At 38.6% G+C, this 12,888-nt stretch overlaps 1 protein-coding gene across 1 annotated transcript in view; it reads right to left on the bottom strand.

Annotated features, from left to right (window-relative positions):
* LOC124596268 (arylsulfatase G-like) overlaps nucleotides 1-8,730 on the bottom strand; it is a 114,915-nt gene extending 106,185 nt beyond the window's left edge. The window contains exons 1-4 of the mRNA XM_047135342.1: nucleotides 8,551-8,730; nucleotides 7,642-7,982; nucleotides 6,035-6,222; nucleotides 1,174-1,317 (exon numbers count right to left, since the gene is read on the bottom strand). Of these exons, the coding sequence (XP_046991298.1) occupies nucleotides 1,174-1,317; nucleotides 6,035-6,222; nucleotides 7,642-7,946 (637 nt within the window). The 5' untranslated portion in view covers nucleotides 7,947-7,982; nucleotides 8,551-8,730. The remainder of the gene's footprint in view (nucleotides 1-1,173; nucleotides 1,318-6,034; nucleotides 6,223-7,641; nucleotides 7,983-8,550) is intronic.
* Between the last annotated feature and the right edge of the window lie 4,158 nt (nucleotides 8,731-12,888).

Raw genomic sequence — 12,888 nt, 5'->3', positions numbered from 1 at the left:
AAGGACTTAAGGATTGTTGCACTGTCATGCTGATACATGTACTCCCTAGTGGTATTTGTGCTTAATAACAAGTGGTGATTTAGGATGAACTCTCCAGTTCACAACCACAATACTGGAAGGAAAAATAATATTCATATAGGCCTTGATTCCCTCTATATGACACAAAGTGGATTTTTTTACTCTGTAACACACTGCCAGTGTATATCAAGCAGGAAAAAAAATCAGAAATATTCAAAATTAATGTGAAAGATTTCCTCCTAAGGCTCCCCTTCTACAATCTTTTTCTACTTTCTTACCAGTGTTGTGATCCTCAGACCCACATCCCCACCCCCACCTCCCCTGCCTTTCAGCCCAATTAAGACTTGATGGAATGGTGTCTGGTCAGCTCTGGATGGTGAGCTACCGCAATATCAGGTGGAAGAACTGTGGAATACTTTCCATCTGTAGATGATGTTTCTATGCAGTTCCATGTTTCTAGGCACCACAGATCAGTGAACTGCAGGTAAAAGTTAGCCTCTATTCAATTTTGTGTATGACATATAAACTGTAGCCCTAGTATATGGGAATAAACCTTGTTCGTGTGTGTATCACTGGTTCAGGGTGCTCACTTTCCTGTTTTCTGAAGTGCATGATCTTCAGCTATCGATCAAGTGGTCATAATTGTCACTACTTGTCATTATTATATACCACAGAGAAGAGCACTGTATGAATCGAAACGAGTTCCTAATGTTCGATGCTGGAACAACACTTGTAGATATTTTACTATCAACCATCATTTCTCTAACTACCATATAATAACTTCTGTTCATACACCATATCAAATAAAGCTTTGCAGATTTATGCCTAGATAGATAAATAGAGAGAAGAGAGACAGAGAGAGAGAGAGAGAGAGAGAGAGAGGGAGAGGGAGGGAGGGAGGGAGAGAGAGAGAGAGAGAGAGAGAGAGAGAGAGAGAGAGAGAGAGAGAGAGAGAGAGAGAGAGAGAGAGGTGGAGAAAAATCAGAATCCCTGAAGGTTACTATGCTGGAAATACAAAATGTGTTTTTATGGCATAGTATAAAATGAAGAGTGAGATATAAAATGAAAAAATGTCACATTATGTTTTATTAGTGTCTGATATCAAAGCACCAAGACTCCCAAAGCTTATCATTTAATGTAAAACAAGTACTTTACCATACGGGCAAGCAGGACATGATGGATAATTTGCCCCTGGTGGATCAGCACAGCCCATATCAACGCTATATGGAATACCAAGGTAAGTTTGGAAACCTTTATCCAGTGGCTGGTGACCAGGTTGAGTACCAAGATGCCATTTTCCTGGAAAATGTTCCTATTTATTCAATTATTGTATCACAAACTACAAAACATGCATAGAAAAGTAACTGTACCTAAAAATAATCACCAGAAATTGTAATAGTAACAATACTGATATAAAAAACAGGACGGCCACTGTTTCAAATACAAATACATTTTGTGTGCAGAAGAAAAGTTTTTGTGATGGTAGAAACTACTTGACTGCAGTAAAGTTCATTGCCATACACAAGTATTAGTATATGTACATTTAAAATGACTGAAGTCCAGGTTTTTTCTGGAAAAAAAAACAAACAAGCAACATTTTGTCTGAACTGTGACTATGACATGCACAGTTTTACATGCAAATTTTGCTATGAGAAATAAAGCTTGTTCAGGCTCAAAACATAATGAACAAATAGAATCTCCACAATTTTGGTACATTTTCCAACTTGCATCTCCTGACAAAGATGTTTTACTTCAATATTTCTCATCTCACTGTACCTGAGAGTTTCATTCTTAAACTCTCCAGAGTAACATGTCTCAGCCCAAATTTGAGGTATTCCAAACTTCTATTTTCATATGATGTCTAACATTCAACAATATTACGAAAACATTAGTAACCAGTTGCAACTCACACACAAATGACCACAGTTGCTAGCAGCTGAAGTCAGACTGCAAGGCATGATGGGAGAGGCATCCGTGTGGTGTGGGTAAGGAAGGGGATGGGGCAGGGAGGAGAAGAGATAGTAGGGTAGTCGGGGAGGGAGGGGAGCAGTAAAATACTGCTAGTGGGATTGTACAGGTAAGAGGTGGAGAGAGGGTAAGGTTGCGAGGTGCAGTTGGGAGGTTAGAAGATGGGCAGGTGGGAGGGGGGAGGGGGAGTTGCAGAAAAGGGGAGAATTAAAAAGACTTGAGGGTGCATTGGTGAAGTAAAGGGCTGTGTAGTGCTAGAATGGGAATGAGGAAGGTGTAGATCGTAAAGACAATGACTAACGAAGATTGAGGCCAAGAGGGTCATGGGAACGTAGGATGTACTGCAGGGAGAGTTCCCAACTGCACAATTCAGAAAAGCTGGTGTTGGTGGGAAGGATCAAGGTGGCACAAGCCATGAAGCAGTCACTGAAATGAAGAATGTCATGTTGGGTGGTACACTCAGCAGTGAGGTGTTCCAGTTGTTTCTGACAACAGTTTGGCAGTGGCCATTCATGCGGACAGACAGCTTGTTGTTTGTTATGTGCATGTAGAATCCAGTGGTGTGGTTGTAGCTTAGCTTGTAGATCACATGACTGGTTTCACAGGTAGCCCCATCTTCAATGAGGTAGGTGTTGTTTGTGGCCAGACTGGAGTAGGTGGTAGTTGGGGGATGTATGGGACAGGTCTTGCATCTAGGTCTTTACAGTGATATGAGCCATGAGGCAAGTAATTGGGAGCACGGGTTGTGTAGGGATGGACAAGGGTATTGCATAGGTTCATTGAGTGGCAGAATACCATTGTGGGAAGGATGGGAAGGAGAATGGGTAGGACATTTCTCATTTCAGGGCATGATGAGAGGTATTCAAAACCCTAATGAAGAATGTAATTCAGTTGCTCCAGGCCTAGGTGGTTCTGAGTCATGAGGGGATTGTTCCTCTGTGGCCGGATGGTGGGATTTTAGATGTGTTGGACAACTGGGAAGATAAGGCATGGGATATCTGTTTTCGTACAAGGTCTGGAGTGTATCTACATTTTTATCCACCACCATGGACCCTTGCTCCTTCCATCTGTGTCAGTACAGAAAAGTCTCCTTTTTGATTCCAGAACCTAAACAGATCCAAAACACAGTCATCAACCATTCTTCTAACAGCCTTATCCCCACAAAAGTATCAGTCCTTTCCGAATGCCTCACCTATCCCCCACTCCCAAATTCTATCATGCAGGACTTTTCTCTTCTCCCTGCCTCTACAGTGGAAACACTTTTTTTTCACCAACCTTACCAATCAGACTCAACCAAGGATCAATGTTGAACTTTATCTGACTCAGTTCAGTCCTCCACCCAACCGTGATCCAACTCCACCATCCTCAAATCCATTCCTGTTAACTATCCAGAATTCCTTAACCTCAAATCTTGTCTCACCCTCAGTTCCTGAATCCCTCAACATGCAAACTAACCTTACATCTGCAGAAAGAGCTGCAATCCACCACCTAATAACTGATCCTGATCTTACAACTCTACCTGTTGACAAAGGCTGTACCACTATTGTTTTGAACCATAAGGATTACCTGGCAGAAGGACTCCACCAACTGTCACATTCATCCACCTACAAACCCTGCCACAGTGACCCCATTTCAGAAAACCAGTATGATCCCTGGTCTCTCCTCTAATCCTTAGGCACATCCCAGAACCTCTTCCCAGAGTCCTTCTCCCTCCTCACTCCCTACCACTTCCCATACTCCTACCTTCTACACGCTTCTTAAAGGCCATTACCCAACCTCCCAGGAAGTCCCATTGAGACCAGTTACTGTGCCACCACTGAGAGTGCTTCCTAGTTGCAATGACCAACAATATCCTCACCCACAATTACTTCGCCTTTGAAGATATAACTTACAAACAAATCCAGGGTATGGCTATGGGCATTCACATGGCACCATCCTATGCTAACCTATTCATGTGCAATCTAGAGGAATCCTTCCTAAACACCAAAAATCCCAAACCCGTCATCTGTTTCAGATTAATTGATGACATCTTTGTGATCTGGATCAAGGGTGAGGACACCCTATCCTCATTCCTCCAGATCCTCAACACCTTCCTCCCTATTCACTTAAGCTGATCCTACTCAATCAACCCAATAAGTCACCTTCTTTGTTGTTGAGCTCCACCTCAAAGATAGCTACATCAGTACCTCTGTACATATCAAACCTACCAACCACCAGCAATACCTCCATTTCAACAGCTGCCACCCATTCCATACCAAGAAGTTCCTTCCACATAGCCCAGCTAACCATGGCTGTTGCATCTGTAGTCATGAGCAAACCCTCTCAAAATATACCAAGGGTTTCATCGAGGCCTACATAGACCATGATTACCCTCCAATCTTGTACAAAAACAGATCTCCCATGCCTTAACTTCCCAGCCACCCACCTTCTCCAAAATCCCACCATCCAGCCACAGAGGAGCATTCCCCTCATGACTCAGTACCATCAAGGGGTGGAACAACTAAAATAAGTTCTCCTTCAGAGTTTTGACTACATCTCGTCATGCAGAGAAATCAGAAATGTCGTACCCACTATCCTTCCCACCCCACCCACAGTGGTATTCCACTGATGACTGAACCTACACAATATCCTCATCCATTCCACCACAGCCTCTGCTACCAAACCCTTGCCTCATGGCTCGTATCCCTGTATTAGACCTAGATGCAAGACCTCTCCTATACATCCTCCCACCACCATCTACTCCAGTCAGGTCACAAACATCACCTATCCCATCAAAGACATGACTACCTGTGGAACCAGTCATGTGATCTACGAGCTAAGCTACAGCCACTCCACTGCATTCTATGTGGGCATGGCAACCAACAAGCTGTCTGTCCACATGAATGGGCACCACCAAACTGTTTCCAAGAAACAACTAGATCACCCCACTGCTGAGCACACTACCCAACATGACATTCTTCATTTCAATGACTGCTTCATGGCTTGTGCCACCTGGATCCTTCCCACCAACACCAGCTTTTCTTTACTGTGATGGTGGGAACTCTCCCTGTGGTATATCCTACGTTCCCATGACCCTCCTGGCCACAGCCTTCATTAGTCATTGTCCTTACTCATCTAGCCCCTTCCCTGTTCCCATTTCATCATTACTCAGCCTTCTCTTCCATCAATGTACCCTCAGTCATTTTACTTTTCTCCTTTTGCCACCCCCTCCCCTCCACCCCCCCACCCTCATACCTTGGACTCCCCTGCCCTCCGTCTGACATCCAGATTGTACGTAGCTGCCCTACTCTCTCCCCACCTCATCCCTGTACGCTCCCACAAGCATCACTTTACCATCCTCCACCCCTACCCTGATATCCCTTCCCCTCCCCACACCAGCTTCCTCCTTACCCCCACCACCTGCTTGCATCTCCCATCATGCACTGCTGCTCACAGTCTGACTTCAGCTGCCAGCAACTGTGGTCATGTGAGTGCGAGTTGCGTTTGTGTGAGTGTGTGTGTGCGTGTGTGTATGTTGTCTATTTTCGACAAAAGTCATGTTGACCGAAAGCTCACTTTACAACAGTCTTTTTATTGTGCCTATCTGTGACTCAGTATCTCCACTATATGGTGTGTAGCAGCTATCCTTTTGATGATGTTGTTACATTCCATCCTGTATTTTCCATTGTTTGACAATTAATATTCACATTTTTTTGGTTTAATGACAGTAATTCTTATGCCCAGTACTTACTCCATTGTGTTTAACTGTTAGAGTCTTCAGCTACAGTTAATAATGTACAGCTTTCTTGAGTCCTCTAGCTGATACTTTACACAATTAAGAAATTACATCTTAGTTACAATATAAGTAATTACATTGAATTTGTACTGTACAAAATGCTAAATTATTTTTCTTTCTGTCTCCATAATGGGGTCTGAAAATTAAATTAGCTTCCAGAACTATTATTCATTGTAAAAATATTATCATCATTTCTCTTATTAAATAAACACAAATTTGCATATTTTAATGGCAGAGATGAGGCAGGGTGAGACATACAAAATTAATACATACCAAACATTCCAGTTCTGTATCCAGCATCCAACAAGATTTCTGCCAGTGTTGTCTCATTTTCGGCAATACCTCCAACAGCATCAGCAGTAAGATGCTTCACAATCCCAGTTCTTAATCCCAGGCGACCTGTCAAAAGTGCACCTCGAGAAGGTGTGCATACAGATGACCCTACATGGAAATCTGTGAACCTGTTCCAAATATAAAGGCAAATATGTTATTTAAGAGAAAGAATTGTTTAATTTAACTATATTAGTTGTACTTCATATTAGAAAAGTATTATACTCGCTGCAATAGTCCATAACAGGATAGTGATAGTCATCAAGAAGGAAATCAAAAATCTGCAGATAATCAAAACTAAAGTAAAATAATATGACAACAGTCATGCCTTCTACAATTTATTGGAACACTTGGATTTAGAGGCGTAAATTCTCTATAAGTCAAGTTTCTGTATTAAAGAGAACTAGAGATTGTCAGTGTATCAAGGGGTGATAGTGGTCCATGTAAAGTAAATCTTTGTTTGGATTATTAGATAAAAACAGCAGTTGAGTTGTATAAAACCTGGAGTAGTGGTATTTTCAATGTAGCTTTTTACAGTAATGTAGAAGTAACTGTCACAATTACTGGTAGGAATAGATTAGCATTATTTATAATATGTTAATATATTTCAAAGAAAAAGGAAGCAGTGGCTGCTCCTGCCTATTAATGTAAAGCTTGATTCATGCGAAATCCTGAAGGCTCTCCTTCATTGGAATTTGTGGAATACAATAAGTGAATGAATGAATAAATGACACTAATTTTTGTGCGACTAACAGTTTTTATAGATAACCAACATTTCTTAGTATTTTGGCAGAATTCACTAAAAACGTTTGATGATAGTAGCTATTGCAGGCTTTTCTCTTTGAACCTATCATATTGCGTTGATAATTTGTCTTGTGTAGTTAACTGGTTTATTTTGTTTCTCAGGAAGTGTCTTGATGCTACTTTTATACCAAGGGGGACCTCTGCTATATGTATTTATTTTGCTAGTTAGAAGATTACCTATAGCTCAGTCATTGAACTGACCTGCATCTTACATAATTTCTGAACATAGAAAGTATATTGCTTATTTTAAGGCCCTTTGCACCATGGTAATCGTTGCTGCTATAACTCAACCATGACCACTAACTCATGTGAATGTGAATGCCCTGAAGGATGTCAAATCTGTTTGTTGCCAACATATTAAATATACTTCTGCCCAGAGTATGATCTTTATTCACAGCATAATAGCTGCTTTGATCCAAAACACAAAATTGCTTAGGAATCTGCTATCAATTTTTCAATATCTACACATTTGCTCAGTTTTGTTGAAAGATGAATTTGCTCAATAATCTGTGCAACACACATTGACTTGCAGAATTCTCAAGCTGCTACAGACAAGTTTTGGTATTTAATTGTTCTTTCTGTTTTGAATATTAATTCATAATAGAAAAGTAGTGAAATCAGTAACATGAAATAAAAATGCAAAAATATCCTTGAAGTTTTGCCGTAATGAGCAAATGTTTCTGAGAAAATGTTTATTTAGTGAAATTTTTGTCACACTGCAGTTGATAACAGTTTTTATCACTAACCTTATTCCTTCCTTGGCAATGGCATCTAAGTTTGGTGTTAGAGCTGTGTATGGTGAATATGACCCAAAATCACCCCAGCCCAGGTCATCAGCCATAATCAAAACAATGTTTGGTGTCAAATTATTTTGTACTGCAGCTACAGAATCTGTTACATCTGGTGATTGGTTTGTGCCTGGTGACTCATTATGATCTCCAGAAATGAAATTTCCTGATACATACATACAACTCAGGTGTGAGTTAAAAATCATCACCAGGAACAATACCATATCGAATTTATACCTCCGCTGGCAATTCTGTGCTGCCATCCTTCTTATAGCCAACCACAATGTGCAGAGAAGTTCCTGAAACCAAAATGAAATCCTGTCTTCAATAACATTTTGAAGTAGTACATAGTGTAAATATATCTTACTAATACCAAGAGATTATTTGCTGTACACTTAACCAGAATCACCCTTTCCTCATGCACACAGTATAAATTGTTAACTGAACAATCATTAGAGTTGACTGAACATACCAAAATACAAAAAATACATAAGAAATCCAAAAAAGAATTCGTAACTGCAACAGTTTTAAGAATAGTTATATTGCATAAATATACTGCTACAGGGCTTTAGAACAATGAAAAAAAAATCTACAAGGGACGAGAGAGACAATTTTCAGACACACTGGAATTTGCATTTTCACCTCATTTGAAACTGTTATGCTTTATGGCAGTCAAAAATTAGATGTTACTAAAATGTGTATGAGTTGACATTTTAATTTTTGACCACTTCATGTTACCAAGTTGTAATTATGTGTATTGACTTTCATCATTCAATGAAATTAAAAGCAATGTTAAAACTGTATTAAATATTATATATATGTTGCAATAGAAAAATGACATGTTACTGAAAGCAGCATAAAACTTACTCAAAAACAGCCACTATTTCTCTGAAGTTGAGTTGTTGATAATTACTGTTTTAAATGATAAAAGCATCAAGAAATTCTTCCCATCAATCATAAAACTCTGCTGCACATCATTCACTTCAGTGAAACTGAATATATTTTTATTTCTTGCTAAGTGTATCTGATTTCAAACAGCAAAATGTTCTCTTTCATACTCTTGACCTGGAAGTGACAAGCAACTTGTCTCTGATACTGAATGCATATGTTATCAGATAACATGTATTGTCAATTACTTTTCACACATTACACAATCAAACACCAATTAACTGATAATTCATGTGTGTGTTGTGAGATAAAAGCAGTAATATGAAAAACTTAATTGCACAGAAAATATTAAGTATACAAGTACCTGTAGGCCTAAGTAAATATTACGCCACTAATAGCAGATAAATGGCAGCTATACAGGATGTTTAAAACAACTGTCATAGATTCCTATGGGTGGTAGTAATGGTCAAAACTATAAGAAAATTTCCTATAATGATACATTCAGAAATCAATACTTCTTGAAATATGGGCCAATCTGTTCTCTCACTTGCATCTGCCTGTTACATGGAAGTAGCCACTATAGGCAGTGTTTGCAAAGCATACTGACACATCCTTCAGCTCTTCTCAGCAGTGAATCATGCACATGCATTTGGATTGTGTCACATGCAGCTAGTCACATGCTCCTGTGATTTCTGCACATTGTCTTTGGGCTGGGCATATACCATCACCTTTAAATGTCCCCATAGCCAGAAAACCAACAATTCAGATCTGATGAACAGAGAGGCCATGCTACAGGACCTTCTTGACCAATCCACTAATCAGGAAATGTTGCTGTGAAGTTCTTCCACATGACTTGTAGAAAACAGTGTGATACCATTTTGTGCATAAACCACAGTCATTGTCTTTCTGCAAGGTTAATATTTTCCAAACATGTTGGCAATTCAGTGTGCAACAGTGAGATGCCCTACACCATCAAATATTATACATTACTCATCACAAGTAAAATGGCCAATATCTCAGCAGGCATCGTATTCTGTATTTAAAATTATAGGAGCGTTTCTTCTAGTTTTGACCAATACTATCTCCTGCAGGAATATGTGACATTTACTTTTAAATACCGTATAGTGTAACTGGAAGATAGCAGCTTTTTTCAAAGTAGTAGCTCCCTTTCCTGATTTAGACAATTAAATTTAAATGCATGAATAGCATTAACCAGTATATTGTATATTATTTTTAATTCATTATAATGTATCTATGATTTTTTTGTCTTTTTAGAATATATAACTTGAGTTGTTCTAGATCCATGAAGGTTCCCCTTCTTGATAGGATCTATGGAACACTTTGAATGAATGAAAGAATAAATAAATAAATAAATGATATCAATATAATGGAAGGAAACATTCCACGTGGGAAAAATTATATATAAAAACAAAGATGAGGTGACTTACCGAACAAAAGCGCTGGCAGGTCGATAGACACACAAACAAACACAAACATACACACAAAATTCAAGCTTTCGCAACAAACTGTTGCCTCATCAGGAAAGAGGGAAGGAGAGGGGAAGACGAAAGGAAGTGGGTTTTAAGGGAGAGGGTAAGGAGTCATTCCAATCCCGGGAGCGGAAAGACTTACCTTAGGGGGAAAAAAGGACAGGTATACACTCGCACACACGCACATATCCATCCACACATACAGACACAGTCTGCTTGTGTCTGTATGTGTGGATGGATATATGCATGTGTGCGAGTGTATACCTGTCCTTTTTTCCCCCTAAGGTAAGTCTTTCCGCTCCCGGGATTGGAATGACTCCTTACCCTCTCCCTTAAAACCCACTTCCTTTCGTCTTCCCCTCTCCTTCCCTCTTTCCTGATGAGGCAACAGTTTGTTGCGAAAGCTTGAATTTTGTGTGTATGTTTGTGTTTGTTTGTGTGTCTATCGACCTGCCAGCGCTTTTGTTCGGTAAGTCACCTCATCTTTGTTTTTATATATAAATAAATAAATGGAAACTCTCACAGATTTATGGTGATATAGTGTAAATACTCACTTGGAAGTTTAATTAAAACACTAAATACAGGAAGCATTTTACATTATTCAACATCCATTCATGAGCTTTTTTATAAATAATTTGCAAAATATATCACACAATCATGTCTAGTCTCCATTATGATTTGATCATATAACTTAGTGTCATCAAGAAGTGGCCTCAGGTTTGGGAAAGGAAGTGAACTTTCATCTCAAAATGCACTAATTATTCAGGAAACACTAGACTCAAATTTATAAAATAAAAAACGAAAATAAAACAGTGAAATTATCTGGACTGAGCATGAATAAAAACCTCTTTTGGGAAGTACACACAAATCATTTGTGTGGTAAACTAGCTTCTGTAATTTTTTATTGCATAAATTAGGAAAAAAATGTGAGCAAACAATTGTTACTCCAGCTATATTTTGCTTTCTTCCATTCCCTTCTGTAGTATGTAATACTGGTATGGATTAGTTGCTCAGGAGCAAAGTGTATTTTCAGTTGACAGGGGAAAAAACTAGATGTCTATTATGATCAACGCCCAGGGGGTCCTGCAGAGACTTTTTTAAATATCTTGGTTCAATGACAGCACTTAGCCTCTACATACATGGCTGTTTAATATATGGTGTAGAAAATCAATGTAAGCTGTAGGTGTTGCATCTCTGGCACAGAGCGCCCTATCTTCAGGATCTTTTTCTTTCGACTAGTGATTCTGGCATGAACTTTCTGCTTGTGACATGTGTAATAGCCATAACTGTCATATGGAAAAGTGTTTAATAAATTTATATTTCATATCAAAGTGAGTTATCTCTTGACTAATCTCCCATGATAAATAGATATGTATACACACCAGAAATGGTGACTTGTTGGATTTATATTCTTAAGAATTTCTATAATCTTGATAATTATAATTAATAAGCAAAATGTTGTTCAATAAATTACTGTACTTAACTTGTTCAGTACCTCCAGATTAATGTAACAGTATATTACAAGCATGTCTAGAATATCTTTACAATAATTTTTTTAAGTGATAAAGAGAACCTCATTTTTGCTGTTACAAACATACTTACTTTCTGTGACCATATATGTATGATAACTGAGCATTGTAAAAATCATGACTGTACTGTATACTTGAAAAAGACAACTGTATGAAAAATATTGAAGATGTATACAGATTTGCTTCCAAAATAGGCATTACATCTGCAAAAATCAAAACAACACCAATTTTTGTCATTGAAAGGCTGAGAGAAAATCACAGTGTGTTCCGTTTATGGTGCAGAAAGTATAATAAATAAGTAAATTAAAGAAAGACCTGAAAACCTCCTGAAAAAAATGAAACTGTAATGTTTTAGAACATGAAGGTAATTACAACAGCATAACAACAATGAGACAATTATTTCACTCAGAAGTCTTTGTTTTAAATCTGGCCTTTCAACATCTTTTCAAAAAATATTGAACAAATGCAGTAGGTGGGAAGCCATGAAGCATGTAGCTCAACCAAAAGATTACAGAGTTCCAAATTGAATCAGCTGTCATTTCACACATCTTGTTCTGTAGAATTCATAAGGGAGAGGAGCCTTTAGCGATGTGAATAAGTAAAACTTACTGTATATTGTTAGCCAGAGAAAGCCAACGTAGATAATTTTCATAAAGTGTACTAACAACCACTTTCTGCAACTCAGCATTTCTACTACATGGTTATTAGCAACTATCCTTTTTATAAATTTGTTACATTCTGTACTGGATTTCTCATTGATAATTGTAAGAATTACTTTCCCTGTATATTAGGAGAAAATTATCTACTTTGAAACAAGCCACTGCTCTTCCTCTTGTACTGGTCAGCTGCATACTAATGCAGTGGTGGGTGGCTTAATGCAACTAGCAATGATATAAGTACAACTGTAGCAGAGAGGTATGTGTGGAGAGGTCAACATAATAAATGATTCCTCAAAAGGGGCAGCTGCCTTTTCAATAATTACACTGACCACAGCCTAGATGACTGGCTGATCTTACCTTGTAATATGACCATGCCAAGTTGGTACTGAATATAGCTGAAAGCATCATGAAAATGCTGAAGAACCTGAACTGGCAGATGATTTAAAATGTACACCAACTGTCAAACAAAAGCCTACACACGCAAGTATTAAGTGTGGAATCTAGGAATACACTTCAGCCCTTTAGAATAATTCCTGTAAGGACTGCAGAGACAATTACAGCATGCACAATATGTGGTGTAATGGTACACACCTTCTACTACACTCTTCACTGTGGCTTCCAGAATATGTATGTAGGTGT

The sequence above is a fragment of the Schistocerca americana genome, chromosome 2, assembly GCF_021461395.2.
Source record: "Schistocerca americana isolate TAMUIC-IGC-003095 chromosome 2, iqSchAmer2.1, whole genome shotgun sequence".
In the NCBI taxonomy this organism is placed as follows: domain Eukaryota; kingdom Metazoa; phylum Arthropoda; class Insecta; order Orthoptera; family Acrididae; genus Schistocerca; species Schistocerca americana.
The sequence above is the reverse complement of the archived record's forward strand: the minus strand, read 5'-3'. Positions and strand labels throughout refer to the sequence as shown.